Source organism: Anopheles stephensi, chromosome 3 (genome assembly GCF_013141755.1).
Source record: "Anopheles stephensi strain Indian chromosome 3, UCI_ANSTEP_V1.0, whole genome shotgun sequence".
Taxonomy (NCBI): Eukaryota; Metazoa; Arthropoda; class Insecta; order Diptera; family Culicidae; genus Anopheles; species Anopheles stephensi.
The window spans coordinates 71,747,775-71,769,640 of record NC_050203.1 but is presented as its reverse complement, the minus strand read 5'-3'; the positions used below and the strand labels follow the sequence as shown (position 1 = coordinate 71,769,640).

Here is a 21,866-nt window from a genome sequence, read left to right as displayed (position 1 = left end):
GTTCCTGCTCCATTCCGTCGACAGTTCCCATTTCTCTCAATACAGCCCCTTCAATTCAATCAGTTTCAATTTCTGCTCGATTTCACTTACCGAACGGGGTCCTACAGACGTTCCCAAGATCCCTTTCGCCTATACCATGGCACTACCCGGGCACGTAGTAAATGCGAACACACCATAACATGACAGGGCAACCAACGTCGAGCGCTTGCTGCTCATTTATGAACGCTTCCGTACGCATAGTCTCTTGAGGGAGAACGTTTTCCGTGCCAGGCTAGCTTTTATCCTTTCCTCTGAACATTTCTTTGGAAAGCAGGCAGCAACGCAGATTCATCAATAGCTCATTCATCATATTTTTTTATGGATTCACGGTACAGCTCACTCGAGCCCCCCGCCTGGTTTGTGCACGAGAGTGTGTAACAAAGAAAAACCTCCAAACCCGCCCAAACTCCCACAGTCGGTATTGTTCCGCTTCCTTGTCGAGTAGGTCAGGCAGTTGGGATGCTGCCCTAGCTGCTGGAAATATTAAAGTATGTTTGTCTGTTTGCATTAGTTAACATTCCAAGGAATCGAGGCACAATTTTTGCTTTGGTCGGTTCGTCTCGATCCATGGTTACACGGGGGCTAACGGGCCCAGAATTTCTTACTCTATCCCCTTGCCGAGGGCTACAACTATGGGCAGCTACACAACAGCAAAAAAATGGTTCTGCCCTTCAGGAACGAGGAAAAGAAAGGCTTATGATGGATTTATTTCACCACTACCAGCTCGCGACGACCCTCCACGACCGTCACTCAAGTGCGGTCCAATGAATCGAACATCGGACCAAAACCGTCTTCATCCTCCATCCCCCCTTTTTTGTGCTGCTATTGCGTATCTCGTTTACCCTCCAGCACCCGGTTTGTGACGAAATTTATTTATTCGTTATTTGAAACTTCTTACCGAAAGCCGTTCGCTGCTACTGCAGCAGCAGCACAAACAACATTCGCCGAATTCCTTAAGTTGCGAATTCCATAGAAAAGTATACGGTTCCGATGGCCCCCAGGGGCCATCATCGAACTACAGCATCGTTTCTAGAGCTTTTCGCACGATAAAAGTATGATTTATTGGCGTTCCATTAGTTTGCCCGGTTGGGTCGGCGTTCTTACTTTGTCGAGCCCGCGCCGTCGCACTACTTTACGTTCCAGTTCCGCCCGGCTACCGTGGCTGGCAGGAGATGATTATTTAAAACTTGTTGTCGGTTGTGTCAGGTTCAAAATCAATAACACATCGACTGGTAACCAATTATGGGGCGGGTTAAATTGTTTTTATGTTATGAAATATTGAGACACTGATTTATGTTGGTGCTTCTCGTGGCGGAACGGATTTAAATTGAAAAAATAATTACAAGCATCAAAGCTTCGAAATAGAAGCGCTTCGATTCATGTGTAAATATAATATCTATATTACTGTGAGGAAAAAACAGAGATTATAATAATCATAAGAAGTTTATGTTGGTTTAGATCGAACGCCTAAATTTATGCAAAACCCGTCTCTAGTTAAAAAACTCTCTTTAAACGCTACCTAAAAATCTTCAAAGCACAAAGTTTTACTTCCCTTATTTTATTCGCTTCAATCAGCTGTAGGATTTTGTCTGAGTACGGGCCCCTGAAAGTATGCAAAACAGGTGTATATTAGCAAGCCAACCAAAGGCATGTATTGGACTTGACTGTTAAAATTCCCGATACAGAAAATTATTCATATAAGATAAACAGTGACATTTATGGAAGTTAATTGCATAGTTTCAGGTGCTTAAAACCCGCCAGTAAAATTGCTTCCAGGAAAGTTGTGAAAAAAGAATAAAAATCCTGTATTTTCGGCACCCTACTAAACTCTCTTTACATCTAAACTCACCTGTGTGATGGTGAGGTTAACAGCCGAGAAAAATAAAATCAACAAACTCGTACTTGTACTGTGTTGTTTAGCTAATTCAACCACTTCAAAACGCACACTTCTTCTCACTCCCTTGCAACGGTTTAAAACTTTCAAGCACTCTTTAAAAAAAGTCTCGCCCCATCTCACGAGTTTTGTGAGCTCAAAGTCACACGCTCACATCAAAAAGAATAGTAGTAAACAAACAAACAAAAAATCACTCTCACTGTTAAAGATTTTCCATTCATGTTTCACGTTGATGAACTAACATTTTCTCGCTCATCAACAAAAGCCACCGGAAACACGTGCGGAGACAGTTCGTTTTTTTTTCTTTTTCTTTTTCGTCCTGTGAGGCAAGTGTCCTCTCAAAGCCGAGCCGCTGCTTTGTATTGTCCGACATGAAAAGCCACTTCCGGTTAGCCAACCACAACCATTCTCTCTCCAGTTCCAGCCATACTGACCCGAAGGCACTGGGCGGATATAGTATTTCCTTTTCCCTACCCTCCTTCTCGAGATTCTCGGCTCGGATTTCGTATGTTGCAGAAAATCTCTCCCCCCACGTACACACTACTCCACTCCACAGCTCGCTAGTCTTTTCGACGGATTGGCAGCGTTTGCCATCAAAAAGATCATCAGGGAATGGTTCCGGGGGGGAGGATGAGTCGGGACGGCGGGAGGCTATTGTTAGTTTGATGTCCGGAAAACTAACGCAACCGTGTGATAAGCTTTATCGGGGAGAGAGAGAGCAAGCGAGAAAAAAAACGCTATTGAACGCTTGACAAGGGGACAAAGCCGCCGGACCGTGAAATGAAGACTCGGCTGGAAGGGATATCTGAAAAATCAGTCGCAAGAGCTTTGCTTGTTATTTATTGTGGCGTTCCATGATTTGCTCCCCCGTGTTGTTTGCCTTCCCATTCATCGCTTCGATTTTTGCGAATATTCAACAGACTTTCGCCTGTGACAGGATTCGACAGGTCCGGTAGCTGAGGGGCAAGATTCTCTTCGTAGATCTATCATCGAAAAAGCATCCTTAATCCTATTTAGATAAGTTCACGTCATATAACCTTCACTCGGTACACTCTGCCAATAGCTGCACAGAGTTTCAGATAATCTTCCTTCGGGTATTGGGGAATTGAAAAAAACCTCAGTTGACAAAATAAACGTCAATCTGTCGGTGGGACCCAATAATGTGACAGTGTACAGTGGTAGACATAACAATATCAAATCTACCTAATTTTGCATCCATCAAACAAATCGCTCGGTCACCCAATGAACAGTACCGATCGAAGAGAAATCAAGAGAAGAGGGAAAAACAGAACTTCTCACAGACCAGAGGGCGTTGAGTACGGCAAAGTGCCTGACGAAATAAAGTTGATGAATAAGTTTTTTTTGGTGCTGTGTGTCCTCTTTTTCCGTCCTCGTGTTTCACCAACATTGACATTTCCTACGACACGAACTCGGTCATATTTGTTTCGGTCATCGGGAAATGTTTTTGTATGGAACGAGAGGACTCTCTCTCTCTCTCTCTCTCTCTCTCTCTCTCTCTCTCTGCCTGCTCACATTTGTTGACAAACCACCCAGACACCCACCGTTGGAAAATATCAGCCAGCGTGTACTCGGCTGCATGGTGGGTTCTTGTGATTGGTAACTTCCGGTTTGGCCGGAACGGTTTGATGATGGCGGTTGTGGTCGGTTTTTCGAGCGCTCCCTGTTCATCGGTACCACGGTACTCTCAATATAGCAGCAGCGAGAAGGTAAAGTTGGCCGCAGCTGAACAAAGTTTGTTCTCTGGAAGTGATTTTATTTCCGATTTATTGACACTTTTTGTCAAGAAGACGATAACCTACGCTCCTTCACCGTATGTTTTTGTTTCTCGCAGCACCGAGGCTCCAGCGTTTGGTTTCGAAGTGACATTTTGAAAATTGTTCACGCTCATCAACTTTGCAAGTTAATCATATTAGTTGCCAAGGGCTTTCGGTACGTCATTCAGAGACATTTTATAATGGAAAATAAGTTCCAAAAATTGGACACAATAATGAATCTAATTATCAATAAGCGGGAAAGGAGTTGAAGTTTCTTTTTCATATATTATATACTCTTTGCATTTAGTATACCTTGCCAGTATACCTTGAACACCAATTTGTCTCGATTAGTTAGTACTTTTATGAGAATAAGCATATTATTCAACTTGAACTTCAACTTGTTTGAAAACAACTTGAAGAACTGTTTTGAGCTGTATTTGAGCAGGATCAATCGTCCTCATTCGGGATTTGGCTTGTCAAGCCCTAGGGCAGCTATGAAAACAACATCCGTCAGAAAAGTTGTAGTAAAGTTAAACTCTTTTTCCCAAAATATTTCACTACTTTCTTTACAATCCCTTTCCTTTTTGAGAGGAAACTACTGTAAACCAAATCCAAACGAACCAAAACGAAAACGCCTAATTTTATGCAATGTGGTGTTAAAGCTCTTACCTAGCTTAAACTGAAATACTTCCAACCAGGAACCTCTTGTTGTTTTTCCTTTGATTTATCTGGTGGAAAAAAAGCATTTTGGCTTTCAAAACTTGACCATTAACTGTTCGCGAGGGCAAAAAAATCCTTCCACTGGAACCATATTTTATTATCCACCTAATCTATGACGACGGAACAGCATCGGAATTTGAGAGTACTCTTAGGCGTGCTTTTAAAAACTTTCCCTAAATAAACTTTTGCCGCCGGATGTTTTTCGTCTTTATTCCTCTTTTTTTGTTTGGGGTTCGTTTTATTTTTACTTAAGCAGTAAGCTTCATCATTGCTTCCTGGAATTTACAACAATCAGATTTTATTCATTACATTTGGTGCAACTAGATGCTAGAATATTATGCTCTTGTGTTGCAAAATACAGACTAAAATGTTTCCCTCAGTTTCCTCGAATCATTTAATTGGTTAAATTAATTGTTTTTAATCTAGAAAATCAGTAATGATCATGCTTCCTTTCATGTTGTCATTTTTCACGTCCAAACTGTTCCTTTGTTCTGGCTCACAATGCCCTGCGGGCCAGTGGAAGAACACAAAAAAGGCGTTTCATCAATTCGCGAAAATTAGTTCTCGCAAGCTTCTGATTGTTCAGGCGATTTGTGAGTAAACTTTTCCCGTCTGGAGCTTTTTACCATTTGTCCGCTGTTTTCTTCTGATTAACACGCCTCCCGCATGGATGACGTCCAATGATCACTTTCTCTCTCGGTTTCACTTTTATTTACCGCTCCTGCCCCCCCAAACGGGTGGATTTTGTGGGCTGAAATCAGTTTCACAATGTGCAAAAAAGAAAGCAAAAAAAAAACATTCGCCCACAGGGTGGGCTTTGTGATTTCTTACACTTATCGGTCTGTTTACGTGTTTGTGCAGCCTTTTAATGGGTTATTTTTGGACGTTTCGTCCGCTTATAGTGGCGCTTTGCTGTTCACTGCGTATTGAATATCCTTTCCATTTGCTGGTGGTTTGATAAAGAGAGGACGAAAACCCACAGTATCGTTCTGCATCAGCATCCTAAGGTTTGGTTGAGTTTTCCTTAGTAGTACACAACCATTTCCGTTAGCGTTAGTGGTTTGGATTATTAGTACATGCCAGCGAGAGATAATTCATTTGAAAGTTTCGCATCGCAACATGAGAAGAAAATGGAATGATAATATTGGGCAAAAAGGTTGATACAATTTCTGCATGAAAGAGGCACAAGAAGTATTTGAAATCGAACATCACTGTGATGACTTGGACATGCTAAAAATCGCACCTCCAAAGGACGATGTGCTCGACAACGCTATTCACTTGTTTATGTTTAAGCTCATCGGATTGTGAATTGCCTAGGGCAGAACACTATCTCGCCACCGTTGATCGATTGTCTATTTGGAGGTTTCGTCAATAGCCCGCTAGTGCATAGCCCGGCTTTGAGGCCCTATACAATTGTTCAACGTCACGGCAGCGAAAAGCAACAAATGGAGGCTGTGCTTGTCGGACAGCTCATCGGACCACACCGGAAGGCAAAAACTGGTGTCGAACTCTATCATGCTGTCGCACAGTGAGCTAGGCGAATGCAAAAATATTACAGCGGAAAATTCTACTTCACTGTTAACCGATTCAGACGAGCAAACGCCTGAAAGTATGCAACATATTTTTAAAAACTATCTGTATTATTGCAAGTTATTAAGTTAAAGTTCTGCCATCTGAAACCCCTTTAACAGAATTCATAGAATCTACATTTGCTTGCAATTCATGTGGTAAATAGATAACGTAATAGTACTTCGTTACGAATAAAGTCTATTTTAAAAATAGGAATTGCATACCTTTAGGCGAATTTTGCTTGCTTACAGTTTCTTACCTTTTTTCGATTTTCAAAGGCAATCTTTGAATGTTTTAGTAGTTTTTAAAGTACTTTAAATAATCCATTTCCTAAAAATATTTTCTTGATCAAAAAGGATGGCCTGGCCGTATTGCTTTCTTACTTGTAACATAAGCATATCTTTATTCTATTTATGGTTCCGACTTCTTTTAAATTTTAATGACAAATTCACTCCCTACTTGCCCAGCGTGTGTCGTGGTCCCTGAGGCAAGTGACAATCTGACAATCGCGAAAACAACAAAGCACTGCATACGATCCTTTCCATGCGCACGCTGAAATGTTTGACCGTTTTTGATGACAGATAAACATCGCTAGTTTCCGCCGTATAAAAGCCTCCATATAGGTAGTGTACACTGAGGTTTGGTCCTAGCGCTTCCCGTTAGCAAATCACAGTCTTTTCCATCCGGTTGTTTTCATCGAAGGTGATTTATTGTGAGACGTGTCGCACGCATAGGTGTTTACGTCTAGTCAAATGTTTCCACCAAACAACACCAACTCTCCTGATGAAACCCAAACCAAACTTAACCTCATTAAAAACTCTCCGGAACAAAAAAACACAAAGAAAACCTCACCAAAAAAACGGAAAATGCATGATGAGTGCCCACAATCATCGTCAACATTTTCGCTCCCCGCAAGCAGCACATCATCATAATTCTTCGCTTAGAGGTTTTTGCTCGCGTAAACGCGCTGGGGAAAATTCGTCCGGGCAAAGATTTCCCTGGAGAGTTTTCAACGCTCAGCTCCGGCGGGCTCTGCGGTGCCGATGCCGTAGGCTGGCAAAGAAATGGCTGCTGGGACCGCTGCTGGACGGACGTACCTTCATTTAGCATTCCAAACGACAATCGGCTCGTCCCTAACGTTCGTTCGTTCGTCCGTTTGATCTTACGTGTCTCTGGTGTGGCGATGCGAAAATCCGTGGTGGGGCACGCAAAATAAAAAGCCCCATCAGTATCTTCGCACACCCGTGCTGTGACTTGGCAAACGCTAAGAAAGTTGCGTCATAATTTGTATTCATTCCAAATTTCCTATCGTAAAGCATTTTTTTTTATTGTCGCCTAGCTGCTTTTGGAAGAATTTTAACAAGGCGCTAGGAATCATAATCAGCGGGCTTTCGTGTTAAACACGTGTGCTGAAGATAGAGAAACGTTTAACAATTTAATATAAATTCAAGCAAACTTTCTTTCAGATGGATCTTAAGAATCAACTTTTGAAATATATTTAGAATTTTGAAGAGAAATGGTTTTGCTCAACTAAAACAAAAACCTCAAAAAGTCTCTCTCGTTCAAAGAACTTCCACCTACCTTTATTTGGACCTTGAAGAATTCCTTTTCAACGCTCCGGAGAAGTTCACCAAGTGCGATAATCATCAAAAAGTGTGCTGATCTTTGCTCCGACTTTTGAAGTCAAAGACAAAGAGCTCAAATTTTGCCTCTGTTAATGATTTACTCAGCACCGAGCCTTTCGCTTGATGCAACTCGGCACCCGTTCCCGAATCAAAAAGTTTATGCCACCGTGTCCCCCCATCAAAGAGGTGTGCTAAAAATTAACGTAATAAATCCAATCCCGACAATAAAAAGGACACGAACGCTGTGTCTTCCGTCCACGAAACTTATTCCGCCCTGCACCGCAAAGACAAAAACACACACACACACGGGTGGAAGTTTTTCTGATGACTCGCGATGCGGCAAACAGTTTAGTAACGAGCATGATGATTTAAGAACCGTTTGGAATGGTTGCAAAGACTATTCAAATGCTTCTTCGGCCGGCCGGAAGCATGTGCGGTTTATGGTTATGGCCAAGCTCCATTCGCTCAACAAGACACATGCCCAACTCGGTGGGGAAACATTTCACGCACATGTCACGGCTGTAGATGTGTGTACTTATATTTCATTTCGCCAATTTTGCGGCACAGTGGCAGTTAGTGCCCGCAGGACCGGCATACTGCGGCAGCATCGAATGGCGTACACACTAATGAATGCTGCAGAAGGCCAGGGAGAGTGAGAGAGCGACCAGTGTGAAGAACGGCAGTGACCTCGACCGCTGGTAAATTCAAACTTTTTGGCACATTGCCAGTCATTCGATGGCCAAATTAAGGCGCACTCCCTGCCGGAGGTCCCCGATAGGACTTCGATACAAACACAAAGTACAACACAAGCCGTATGATGAGTGCTACCAGTTGGACCAACTTTCGTAGTTGGACCAAGCAAAGTAGAGTTTAAATTAGTTTGGAAATTCATTTTAGGTGTCGCATTGGTTTTTTGGTTCAACAAAAAATTCATCGGTAAAGCTTAAACGTGGAATCTGCAATATCAGAAACACATCAAGGACCGTTTTGAAGCTGTTGAAACTGTGATTGAAAAACATATTGCAGAAATTTGATTAACAAATAGGTACTCTCGTAAGAAGATCGGCAAAGGTTAAATTTGTCAAGCGCATTGCAGCATTTTAGGCAAGTTGCTTACGGGTAGCGTGTATGTGTATTTATTTTAGGGCTAATTAAAAGCCAAACATAGCCAAAATCGGCAAGATCTCCTGATGAAAACACATTGCTTTGCATACCTTCAGGCGTTAGTAGCGATGATAATATATAGCAACGAGTCATAGAGTGGTGGCCCATAGCTCATGTTCAAACGATGTTTTAATATTTTATCCTTTGATGTATATTTGCCTACATTTAGGCGCAGCATCATATGCATCAGCATCTTAGCAGTAACGTAATGAATAAAACGGCATTTAGTCACTTTGTCCTTTTCCCCAAGAAAAGGAACAACTTGAACAGAAATGTGAAAAGAACTCGCCCTTAAAAATACTGCTCACTAACTGTATTATAATTAGCGTTTTCGAGACACGTAATTAGTAAAGGTAGATTTTGTGAGGCAGAGAAAAGGCCCACACTGCAAGAGGATCGTTAGCAGTCGCTCATAATGACCGCTTTTCGCTTACCAGCAAACTTCGCCATTACGTCAATTTAAATGTAAATCCATTATTCAAAAATTATCTCCATTAGCCCAGGTTCATCCTTCCACCCGGAGGGTTGGAACGATAATCCAGCGCTAGTTCGGTTGGAACCCCTTGTCGTTCGATCATAATTCATTCAGTATGCTCATAATACCATCACGCGAAACGCGTCGTTTTCCAGCGTTTTGCTCGTAACAGATTCGTAAACTCTTTTCTTTTTGTCTTCTCCGCTGCGGCCAAGTCCATCAGTTGTGCCATATCTTTTGGTGGGGCTGAGGAAGAAAAACAAGGGGGCCACGCCATAGAAAGCACTTCCTGCTCGAACGCCTGCCGTAGTAATGCTGGGGTAGATTAATTTATCCTTTTTTTTTGCTTTCTACTTGCTTTCGCTGTACCGGACGTTGTATTCGTCCGAAACCATTTCCACTGTCGATCAAAGCTGGCTTTGGAGTTGGAAAGCGGAAACCGAATCTCTTTGCCGCAGCGCGTCAGGATGTAAGTGGGAGGGGCCGTACGGTTGGGAAAGTAACGAAAGACATCCGACCGGATGGAGAGAAGAAACCGAGCATTTCAAAACACACCAGCCCGGGTCTAGATGATCCAGATAAACCTGACACCTTCGGTGTTGCCCATCCACACCTCCCTCCGCCGGAGACCGGAGTCGACAGCAAAACCACCCTTTTATCCGTGTTGCGGCAATGTGATGTGATGAAAGGATGTAATTTCTTAGCTCCAAACTCAACACAATAGCACACGGACCGGACCGACGCATAAACAGCCCACCAGGCTAACGCTTCCATCCGATCCGGTTCCGGCACTGATACAGACACACACACACCCCGGAGCGCTTAAAGGTTTTGTGCGCGATGGGGAGGTAAAGGCCAAGAAAATAATCTCATCCTACGGCAGAATGCGCGTAGAAAGGCGATAGTGTTGGAACAGAGATTATGTCGCTTGAGGCGGCGACACGTACCCGTAGAAATGGTCGTAGAATCCTTGCGTGCGTGAAAAGAAAGCGTAGCCCTTACCCGTACCATCGCCGGTACAGTTTCGATCGATGACCTTTAAGCAGCGTACACTTCTAGCGATAAGATACGAAATCCACCCGCTACGTGACAACCGCAAGATGCTAAAAGTGTGTTCCTCAAAACACTTGCCAGACTTTTGTGGCCCGCATCAGAAACCCCTTTTTCGATTGATTTGCCCAGCTGAATGGGGCATTGTTTAGAAATAAGGGTTAAAAATTAGTTATTATGAGTTCGGTTGGTCCGTGCCACTGGACCGAAACACCTAAAGAGAGACGATCGGAAAGCGTTCTTACCCATTTTAAGCCGAAAAACACGCCCGTTCATCATCAGTCAGTTTTAATTAAACCCTCATCATGCAGAAAGACGCTTTTCTCCAGTGACGCCAATATTTTAATGAAGCTTTCACTCTTTTCGTCTACTTTTAGGTTTACTTCACATCCCAGCACCGCAAATCCCGACCCAATCGAACCGCCCGGGACCTAGGACGTCGAGAGGACCGCCCGGAAGAATTAGTCGTCTCACATCCGCAGCGGACGTAGACAGCTCAAAAATAGAAAAAGAAATTTACACCCGACAGGAACGATGGTAACGAGTAACGACAATAACGTAGTTACACCGGCTGAACCAGCCACCAGCCAGGTGGAGCAATCAACTACCGCCGCGATGGACACAACCGAACCGACCACCAGTCTTACCGGAGGGGCGGTTCAACCGAGCCGTAAGTTGGGTGGGTTTGAATTTTACGAAAAAATTCTCCACTCACCGAGGTACGTGGTGGCACCGATGGTGGACGCGAGTGAGCTGGCCTGGCGTCTGCTTAGCCGACGGCACGGTGCCCAGCTCTGCTACTCGCCCATGTTCCACAGTAGCTGCTTCACGAAGGATCCCAAGTATCGGAAAGATTCGCTGCAAACCTGTCCGGAAGACCGGCCACTGATTATTCAGGTACGTGCGAAGGGTGAAGCGTCTGGAAAAGCATTGAGCATTGTGTTTGTTGCCTGTGGACGCACGAGTGGAGCACGGTTAATTAAAACGTTGACATTTAATTACATGCACCAGTACGTGTCCACACAGTAGCGGCGCGCATATCTCTCTCTCTCTCTCTCTCTCTCTCTCTCTCTCTCTCTCTCTCTCTCTCTCTCTCTCTCTCTCGCTCGATAGACCGTTTCCGTGTGCGCCATTTTATTTTTGCTGTTCTTGCGCTTCTTTGTTTACTGAATTGTTGTTTTCTGCTTGCTCTTCTGCTTTTAGTTCTGCGGTAACGATCCGAAGGTGATGCTGGAAGCGGCCCTGCTCGCACAGGATCACTGTGACGCGATCGATATAAACCTTGGCTGTCCGCAGGCAATCGCGAAGCGGGGTCACTACGGTGCCTTTCTGCAGGACGAGTGGGAGCTGCTGCGCGAGATAGGTATGAGTCTGGAGGGTGATCTACAAGATTCGATCGTGAAGTCGAACTCAGTAAAGAGCAATTGTACATGATCGTTGTGGAGTTACATTATAACTATTTTATCTATATTCCTAGTATGACGACTTAATTACATTTTTTTAGTAGCTTATTTTTGAAGATAGATATTTCAGGAGGATATTTCATACAAAAGGATCTGTTTGGATTTGTTATCCAAGTACCATAACACATCATAATGATTTTTTTGAGCGAAATCAACTAATTGTTTCGTATTTATTACTCCTAACATTAGTTCCTTTAAATATCTCAAAGCAATGTCTAAGATAGGTACTGTAAGTTCAAAGAATAGTCCAATGAGAATTGGTAAAAGCTACAGGCACACAGATTCTTCCAGGACGTACCATTTATTTTGTTATTGTAAGAGGATTTTCCATAGAGTAGAATCATCCTGGAAAATGAATTTTGAATTTGAAATTGAATGAACAAACAATTGAATTAAAATTTAGACAATCACTCCTCGACCGTTTAGGGTCTAGTAAAGTTATCTCCTAACATAAAAAGTAGACAGATTCTCCTTCTTCCTTGGCACTACAACCTGGAGAGGTCTCGGGCTGCCATTTCTGGCTCTCTGTGACTTGATTCTACCCGTAGCAAAGTAGTCAGCCCTGCGTACGGGGAGGCGGTCTTCTGGATGGGATTTGAACCCCGGCCCTGCCGTGTGAAGACCGGCACCGCTGTCGCCTCTGCCACCGGACCGCCACGACCGTTTAGAGTCTAGTAAAGTTATCTCCTAACATAAAAAATAGACAGATTCTCCTACTATATCATAAAAAAACTAAATCATAGGTACCAGTCGCTCGACATGAATGCAATGAACGAACATTCAAGGCAAAAAGCACACTACTATTCCTCGGAGTTTAAATTTTGGAAGTTGGCTAGCATTCGTGCATGCTCCTTGTAATACTCTTTCTTAGTACAGGCTGTATCGCTCTAGTGGGCCAAGTCTCCCGTAGAACCTGGCTTAACGACCTACTCAGTGCTAACTATTAAACAGTAAACTCAAATGCAGGCCGTATGTTGATGAAACCATATGAACAGCCTGAATCGTAATTGTAAAGCCATTTAGAGCAGGGCGTACTACAAAACTCTCTAAAAGGGATCCCCTTTTGTAGCGTTAATTTTCTGTGTAGAATTCCTAGAAAAGAAACTCAACTTTGTTTGCCCCATTCATTCCATGTTACGATAAATTACTAATGCATACAAAGTAAGATGTGGCTTAAGAGGGAGAGCATGGAATGAAGATGGAACATTCACATTTTGTCCCAACAACACTTGTTGCGACCTAACAGGTGCTAGAACAAAAGCAGGTCGGGAGCTGGCTCTTAATTATATTCCCCTAACGTATGAGTTGTCCCGTTTGCTGCCAAGTAACGTGTATCGTACCGTTTAAGTTTTACTTCCACTGCTTTTAACAAGAAGATCGTATTAGTTGCGGCTGACACGGGGGGTATAATTCCAGAAAGCGAAGGGAACGAAACTTCTTCCTTGTAGGTTTTTTCCCCCTGTTAATAGACTTATGAATTTACACTCCTTCTTAGTTTTTCCCGGAAAATAGTTGGGTGCAATTATTCCTGCAAAATTCCCAGTATTCTTCCAGGGCACTGCACATTGCTGGTAGTAGGACTAACCAGTAATAGGAAAGCTCTGTCAATTGTGTCGTACGTTCGTATTCATCAATTTCCGTCAATAGGAAACATGGCAGGAACTCCAATGCAAAAAGTAAATCCGCCCCCGTTCTTATCCGTAACGATTGTTTGATTTTCATTACGCAATTTTCCACCCCCGGACGGGGACCGCATTGTGGACGGATTTTTCTGTTTGTTCCCCCACCCGTGTACGGAAACCGATTACTGGTGAGAATGAATATTCCAGCCCAGTGTGGACCATTATTTATCAACTTAAACCCGAAATAATATTCGCCCCCCGCTCCCTTTTTTCCCCTCGGGTGGGTAAATAAATGTCCTCCCCCCAGGGGTGGGGAAGTTTTTTTTTGCATGGCCGGTAAAAATAGCCTACAAGCGATAAAAACGGAACACCCGGCAGGCACACACAATCCTCGGTCCGGCAGGTGGGTTTTGTTTTATTATTTGTTGCTTCTTGGCGACTGGCTTGGTAGTGTGTGTTAGGAAACTCGGAGAGGAAAAGGTAAAAGGCCAGTAAATATAACCCATCTCCACACCCGTGACTTAGGGATGTGGGCAGTGGTCGATGGTGAATCCATTGCCTCTTTTTTCTCGGGAAGAATTTTTAAGGACGGAAGGTCCGTCCTTTCGCTCATTAAGACCGGGAAAGAAAACGGAGGAAGATGTCCTTGATGAGAGCGCGTGCTACATTTCCCTCCGTTTGCAAGGAATATGGGAGCAAAATCCTTGTTTGGTGTGTAAAAGCGTTTTTCCTGGTCCACAGTTAAGGGAAGGGACTAGTAGTAATTACTGTGTGTGGCATAAATCGGGGCTACCCGCCAGAAATTTCCATCCAGGACGTTGTCCTCCGCTAGCATATCCGGTAGCAATTAAAATAATGTTTAACCGTGTACCGTGTATTTTTGTGCTTCTTCTCCCTGACTGCAGTAAGCACCCTGCACCGTAATCTGGCCATCCCGGTCACGTGCAAGATACGCATCTTCGAGGATATGGAGAAAACGATTCGATACGCCCGAATGCTGCAGGACGCCGGTGCCCAGATACTGACCGTGCACGGACGGACGCGCGAACAGAAGGGTCCACTGACGGGGCTGGCCGACTGGAAGTACGTGAGCGTGCTGCGGCAGCAGTTAAACATACCGATCTTCTCGAACGGTAACATTATGTCGGTGCACGACGTTGAACGGTGCATCGAGGCGACGGGCGTGAACGGGGTGATGACAGCCGAGGGCAACCTGCACAATCCGGCCCTGTTCGAAGGGGTGAATCCGACGTCGTGGACTATGGCGCACGAGTATCTCGACCTGGTGGAACAGTATCCGGCACCGATTTCGTACATCAGGGGGCATCTTTTTAAGATATTTCATCATCTGTAAGTATAGCCGTATGGTTAGAAAGCTTTTTATATCATATAAGTTAAATAATATAAGTTAAATAACATTTTGTAGAAAATTTAGTTTTAATATTAGTTTTAATTATCGAATTATTTTTATATTTTATTCCATTGCGGTTTGGCCACAAAGCATTTTCTTCCTGTGTGTTGCCTTATCCCAAGCAAAATCGGCTGGTGTTTTGAATTTTGTTTGCAAAGTTATAGTGTTTGTATATAATTCGGATTTAGCAACGATTTTAGTTGTTTTATTAACATTTTATTATTTTAATTCAATAATTAATTAACATAATTATACCAAAATTAGTTTCATAAATTCATAATTTCCTACGTACCGCTGGTTGCCAATCGTACCGCTGTACAAACGGAACCTGGCAGGTGCGCACTGTTGTAGGGTTCTCGTGCGAGAGCCGAACAGATGACAGCAGCCTTCGCAACGAAGCATGCGATATGACGCACACAAAATGAATAATGCTGCCGGTATCAAACAAATCATGCTGACGCAACAAAAGGTGCTTTCTTCAGTGCGTGTGCCAGAATTGCGATTCTGTGAAATAAGACCGTACATACATACCGTACATACAATTTCACAGTGAAGAAAGCGCTCCAAAGAAGTGGTTGAACATGTAAAAAGCATAAGCCGCTCATAACTCACGCACGCATGGTTTGGGTTGGAAATTGTGCGTGCGATGCTGCCGGTAGGGCTGTCGGAGGGCACGCTGTACATCGCTAGCGGAACAAGACGAGCGCGAGTGCGGTGATCAGTTCGGCGGTGTTTCGGGTTATCGCTTCTCGGCCTAAAGGCTAAGATCAAAGTGTAGTATCTGTTCTTATCAGCTTAACATCTGATAGATCTCCCATCGGGAGACAACAAATGTTAAACTGATTTTTGGAAAGAGGAGGAAAGTTCGGGGCTTGCTCCACTTCCTCCGCGGGTTGGCCCGGTATTGCAGTACCGCCGGGATCGGCCCACGTTCATTCTAACACAAAATTTTAATATCAATAGAATTTTAACAATTATGAGCCTTGAGTGTTTTGATAATTCAGTATTCAAATGTACAGCAAATCCCCGCAGCACGCCATACTCGATATACGCGATTTCGCAGTACGCGCTTTTTTAGAAAATGACATTTCTTTGCGTTTACCGTAGCTGTTTGAATTCTAGTTGGACAATTTTCCTCAAAAGAGTTTCCAATTCGCAATGTTAAACCGGTGGACGATGAGCAAGTGGGATTATCTCGATTCGCGGAAGAAACGTTCGATTGTATTTCGAACCAGCTGATATTGCTGCTGTACGACATTAGTCTGTTGGATATTTTGCACATTTTTTGCACAAAAATGGCATCACAAGTAAAAAGCAACAGAAAGAAGTGTGCTATAACAATAGCAGAAAAGCTGAACATCATCAAACAGTTCGAAAGTGAAAAAACTGTAGCAGCAATAGCTCGCGATATAAAAAGACCACAATCAACAGTGTTGTCTATCGCGAAACAAAAGCATACTCTTCTCAATTCTGGGAAAGGAGCTGCAATGGGAACGCGAGTACGAGATAAGCTCATTGAACATATCTGAAATAAAATTATGAACTACATTTGTTTAGAGTTATTAGTTTACTCATTTTAGATAAGTTTTAATATGATTCTTAAGTAAACTGAAAAGAACGCCTAATGGGATTAGTTTTTAACAGGTTTAAATTTTAATTCTTTATTTATAATTATTTTTCAACTCCTTAATTTGATGTATGAACAAAATGTCAAAGGAAATTCGATATACGCGAAAATTCACGATACGCGCGAGAGTTCGGTCCCAAACATTAGCGTACTACGGGGATTTGCTGTATTATCATTGCAATCTGATCAACCACTCTTTTTCAGAATGCATCTGAAGTCAAATGCCGCCTTACGGGAGAAGCTTGCCGGCAGTCACTCCGTGGCCGAATTCCGCACCGTCGTAATCCATCTCGAGCAAAAGTACCTACCCTTCCACGAAGGCACGCAACTGTGGACGGGAGAGGACGAACACGACGACAACGGCGATGACCCCAAAGAAGAAACCATCAGACAGGATCAAAACCTGCACCTTCCACCATGGCTCTGCCAACCGTACATGCGTGCTCCGCCGGAAGTGCATCGGCAGAAGCTCGAAGAAGCACACCGCCTGGCGAATGATCCAACCCGTGAAAAGCGACAGTTCTTCGACGTGCACGGTAATGAAATTTCACGCAAACGCATGAAAAAGATGCGCCGGGTGCAGCGTCGTCCGAAGAACAAGAACCGTGCGCTGAAGCGTGCCCCAAACGGTGGCGCACCACCGAACAGCACGCAGGAGAACGAGAGTGAGGATGGGGGTGAGGAAAACGACGAAGCAGGAGAGCAGCAGCTGGAGGAGGAGGAGACCACGTCGAACGGGAATCAAATCATTGTCCGGATGAACATTTCAATCGCCGACACAAACGGACGGCGGAGACGGTTCGATGAGCTGTGCAAGAATGAGTCACCGAACTGTACGAACCCGATGGTAATATAAAGCCTAATGTGACACCTGGAACAAAATACGAATTCCGAATTTCTTTTCTCTTTTTCAGGGTATGAAATGTGAACATCGCCTGTGTCGGACGTGCTGTAAGGGCAAATGCTATCGGGAGAATCGGGACTGCACAGGCCATAAGATTCGCATCAAATCGAGACGCGAAAAAGCGATCGCCCTGACACGGGCTGAACAGGAAGCGAAACGGGCGATCGATCGCGCGGAACCGCAATCTGTGAACGATGAAACGGCACCGGACAATCAAGTTACCATCGACGAACGAAGTTGATCTGCTGCTGCTGCTGCTGGTACTGTACACCGACCGAAACGAAGGAAACGCACGTTTTCGGAGGAAGAAACGTAAGTAAATGAACGGATTCTATTGATTGTTTGATGGACGAGCCTAATAAACATCCTGGGAGAAATTTGAAACCCTTTTCGCCCGGTGCCAAAACGAATGATCTAAGTTAAAATCGCGTTGAAAGAACTATGAAAAGATTAAAGGTTATTACACTGTGAGTAGAATTTTCATATAAGAAGGGATAGTTGTTGTATGCAATAGTTCATTTAGCTTTTAGATCTTTAATTTAATCTGCTTTGCCGTAATTTTTGCTTCAATATCATCACATTCATTACGCATATTTTTATTAGCTTCGTTCAATAATCAATATAGCGCAGATCATTCCTTTTGATTGCCTTACACCATTAAAATATTTTTGTTTATTATTGTTGAATAATACTGTAAAACAACTAATCAGACAATTGCCCTCTTGGTTCGGGATAAGGAAATATTGCTAATATGGATGTAAAGGTTTGTACAAGAAAAGTCAACATTCACTTACGCATATCATCTTTAATTTGAAATTTAATTATTATTGTTTTTTATAGAAGCCGGGACATGGTCATAGTTCATAAAGTAGTTATTTGTTTAACAATTATACTGGAAACTTTACTTTCAATTTAATAATTTCTATGCTTCTTTCCTTCATTAAAAAAAGTCTTATATGGTCTTTATGGTTTGGTTACTTGTGATATAGAAGAGATATTATAATTCAATGTCAAGTACAAAGGAGTCACGAAAGTGGACATGGTAAAGTAAGATTACTAACAGGTGGTAATGTTTTTGTTAAACAATTTCGTTTATTTTTTTTATATGTGTTATGATTGAACGGCTGGACATGGACTTTAAATTCTAATTTCCTAACTACCATTTCTATTTGTAATAGGAATTATTAAATTACGTCTACTTCAGTTTGTATTTGTAGTTTAAAAAATTGAAAATTCGCTAAACAATTATTTAATCGATTTCTTAGCTTAAATAGCTAGATCACCCTACACATTTCTCGGTTGATGGTATGAGAAACCCTTATTTATTTTACACACATTTGAATAATCCCTTAGAGCATTAGAGATCGATTTCTATTAAACAATTTTACCCAAGGGCTAACCAAGATTAGTTCCATAAAATAATTTACATTTCATTTCATTAGCGGTTTGCAGGGTGTAATTCTCTGACAAGGACATCACTTAAAGAGAATTGGATTATTTTGGCATGACTCGTTGGTTTTGGGGAATTGCTTGTCCTTTTTTTCTATCTTCTTTGCTTCTACAACCTCGCGTCTTGGGTTTTGGCTTGCTAATACTGAGTCATTTACGATTTGTGTTGGATAGTCAGGTCTGAGTACGTGAGAGACCTACTCTCTGGTCGAGATTCGATATGTGCTGCTGCTACTTCGATGACTATTATTTATTACTGACCTTGCTATGTGAATAATATAGATTTATCTCTTTCAAAGTCACGTTTGACATTTTCAACAACATTGCAGATTTTAAGTTCGCTTTTGAATACGATCACAATGATTGTTTATTTAGGGTAGAAAATCAGAATGTTTGTTACTTTGTTAGACTTGTTGTTTTGGTGTGAACGTGGGCCGATCCCGGCGGTACTGCAATACCGGGCCAACCCGCGGAGGAAGTAGAGCAAGCCCCGAACTTTCCTCCTCTTTCCAAAAATCAGTTTAACATTTGTTGTCTCCCGATGGGAGATCTATCAGATGTTAAGCTGATAAGAACAGATACTACACTTTGATCTTAGCCTTTAGGCCGAGAAGCGATAACCCGAAACACCGCCGAACTGATCACCGCACTCGCGCTCGTCTTGTTCCGCTAGCGATGTACAGCGTGCCCTCCGACAGCCCTACCGGCAGCATTGCACGCACAAGTTCCAAGTCAAACCATGCGTGCGTGAGTTATGTGCAAATTTATGCCTGAGTTTACTAAATTCCATTCAAAGGAGTTCATTGTTCCGCCATGGGTATCATTGTATAGAACTGATCAGATGGCCTTATTTCGCAGAAACGCAAATACCTATTGTTTGCGTTGCCAAGTCGTCAGCATGATTTGTTTTGTGTGCGTCATTTTACCTGCTTCGCTACAACGGCTGCTGTCATTTGTAGGGCTCTCGCACAAGAACCTCACAACAGTACCGCAGTTGGCAGGTTCCGCGGAGCGAAGTTTGACAGCTCGCATCGGCATTTGTTTTCATTCGCCTTTTCGCACTCAACAGAATCGCGTCCAGAGGGGACGCGCGTCCTCTTAAATTACACATATTTTAAGCTAAAAAAAAGAACCACAAATTGCCAACAAATCAGCATCGTGCGGAGCCGAGAGAATGACGAAACGGAACGCTTGGTCACGGGTGGAAACACTCGAGCTGCTCGATATACTGCGGACGAGCTGCGTCCCGTTCCTGGACGGTACCATCAACAACCGGAAGGGCCAAATGTATCGCCAGATCGAGCATGAGCTGCAACGGCGCGGACACAGCATCATACGGGACGCCCGGCAGATTGAGCACAAGTGGAAAAACCTCAAGTTTGCGTACGACCGGTACCGGGAGGAGCTGGTGCAGCGGGAAAACAACAACGACAAAGCGTGGATCGCGGAACCGAAACCGTGCGAATTCTACAAGGAGCTGGAGGAACTGTTTAGCATCGTTGAGCAGCGTTCGCCACACATTGAGATGCAGCCAGCGGAGGAAACGATCGTGACGTACTACGGTAAGTTTTCCTGCTCCCGTTCCCGGTGGGAATTTCTCTTCATAATAGCTTTGTTTGTTCGATGTTGCAGATGAAGAGTTCGTTACGGATGAAACGCAAGAGCTTACCGTGGATGATGATTCGGTTGTGATAGAGGAGATTGTGTACGATTCACAGGATGCACTTGAGTTTGGTAAGCCATCACAAGCCATCGGCAATCCTCTAGATTCGTTTTCTAACTCTACCTATTTCTCTTTGTAGAAGAGGCAGCGGCAGCAGCGGCGGCGGCGGCGGCTGCGGCCACCACTTCCAAAGCAGCAGCAGCAACCCCTGCTGAACCAACACCACCTCCGCAACCCACCTCATCACAACCTGTCCCGAAGCGCAAAAAGCTAACGGTAGCCAACATGGACGAACTGCTGTTCCGCATCTGTAACCTACAGCAGGAGCACAACGAATCGTTCAACCGCAGCCAGATGGAGTTTATCGAGAACGAGTTTGAATCGTTCCGCGAGAAGGAGCGGGAACATTTGCTCCAGCTGAAGCTCGATCTGGAGATGTTGAAGCAGAAGTTTTTGGCCCGAATACGGAAGGTGGCGAGGGAGGAGGTGGGGGCGCTCGATGCGGGCGACGAAACGCTGGGGAACGATTCGAAACGGCGGCGTGTTGGAGGTGGTGTGCGACGGAAATAAGGTGGTAGGGGTGTTGACTTTTTATACACATGCAGCGATAGTAGGCTGTGGCTGTTTGCGCAGAAACTGGAAAAACAACAACAGCATGAGCTAAGTAGGCGCATTGGCGCGTCGTTGCGTAGTTACGATTTGGTGGTTTTTTTTACACACACACAGTTGTGCATTACGATATAGCGACGAAGCAGAGGTTTGTTTTATTGAGATGTAAAAAATAAGAAATCTAGGTATAATTAATCTAATTTACATATTAAATACTTGTAAAATACCGTTTAAAAACGATGATGCTCTTTTATAATTATTTTTTTGCTTTAAAATAAAAATATGCCATAATTTGTCTTTAATCTAAAGTATTTAAAAAATAAAATAAGAAATCTGTCCTTTCGCATGGTGAGAGAAGGACCATTGTGCGGAAGTACTAATATCGATGAGCGGCAAGTGCTACCTCCTGATTTGGATGCTCTCCTGTTACCCGAGGTTGAAATTCGACCGGTTTTTGGCAGCTTGCTTCGTACGTTCAAAACCGAGAGAGCCAACGCGATCGTTCGTGTTCAGCGCCTTACCTCCTGAACTGGATGCTCTCCTGTTACCAGAAATCGAAAAACCAGCCATCTCGGGCCATACGCGTGCTACGATCGTGTGATAAAAACTGCCTCCTGATTTGGATGCTCTCCTCTTACTCGAGAACGAAATTGCACACAGCTTCCCAGAAGGCGAATGTGTGAGACGGCCGTGGTTACCTCCTTGCTTGGATGTTCTCCTGTTAACTGTGGTCGAAATAAGCGCAGCGGATTCAGAGCAGCCTCCTTCGATCGGATGTTTTTTTTTCTATTGCAACGACACTGCAGG

At 43.5% G+C, this 21,866-nt stretch overlaps 2 protein-coding genes and 2 non-coding genes across 5 annotated transcripts in view; 3 read left to right on the top strand and 1 right to left on the bottom strand.

Annotated features, from left to right (window-relative positions):
• LOC118513472 (tRNA-dihydrouridine(16/17) synthase [NAD(P)(+)]-like) overlaps positions 1-17,748 on the top strand; it is an 87,986-nt gene extending 70,238 nt beyond the window's left edge. For both annotated transcript variants that reach the window (XM_036059265.1, XM_036059264.1), the window contains exons 4-8: positions 10,689-11,208; positions 11,515-11,674; positions 14,302-14,746; positions 16,639-17,281; positions 17,349-17,748. In XM_036059265.1, coding sequence (XP_035915158.1) covers positions 10,846-11,208; positions 11,515-11,674; positions 14,302-14,746; positions 16,639-17,281; positions 17,349-17,579 — 1,842 coding nt within the window. In that variant the 5' untranslated portion in view covers positions 10,689-10,845 and the 3' untranslated portion in view covers positions 17,580-17,748. The remainder of the gene's footprint in view (positions 1-10,688; positions 11,209-11,514; positions 11,675-14,301; positions 14,747-16,638; positions 17,282-17,348) is intronic.
• Positions 15,549-15,742, top strand: LOC118514918. The gene has a single exon (XR_004906893.1). It is a non-coding gene; the product is annotated as a U2 spliceosomal RNA (small nuclear RNA).
• Positions 17,749-19,211: 1,463 nt separating the features above from the next.
• On the bottom strand, positions 19,212-19,405 carry LOC118514919. The gene has a single exon (XR_004906894.1). It is a non-coding gene; the product is annotated as a U2 spliceosomal RNA (small nuclear RNA).
• A 260-nt stretch (positions 19,406-19,665) lies between these two features.
• LOC118513474 lies at positions 19,666-21,361 on the top strand. Its single transcript, XM_036059267.1, has 3 exons — positions 19,666-20,349; positions 20,420-20,521; positions 20,590-21,361. Exons 1-3 carry the CDS (start codon positions 19,962-19,964, stop codon positions 21,018-21,020), a joined length of 921 nt encoding a protein of 306 aa, XP_035915160.1. The 5' UTR covers positions 19,666-19,961; the 3' UTR covers positions 21,021-21,361.
• The last annotated feature ends 505 nt before the right edge of the window (positions 21,362-21,866 follow it).

What these genes read in the sequence shown, in the direction of transcription:
- LOC118513474 (XM_036059267.1), top strand. Translation starts at nt 19,962, where the DNA reads ATGACGAAACGGAACGCTTGGTCACGGGTGGAAACACTCGAGCTGCTC. An exon ending in AACGATCGTGACGTACTACG is followed by an intron (nt 20,350 to 20,419) that starts GTAAGTTTTCCT and finishes TCGATGTTGCAG; the next exon opens with ATGAAGAGTTCGTTACGGAT. An exon ending in ACAGGATGCACTTGAGTTTG is followed by an intron (nt 20,522 to 20,589) that starts GTAAGCCATCAC and finishes TTCTCTTTGTAG; the next exon opens with AAGAGGCAGCGGCAGCAGCG.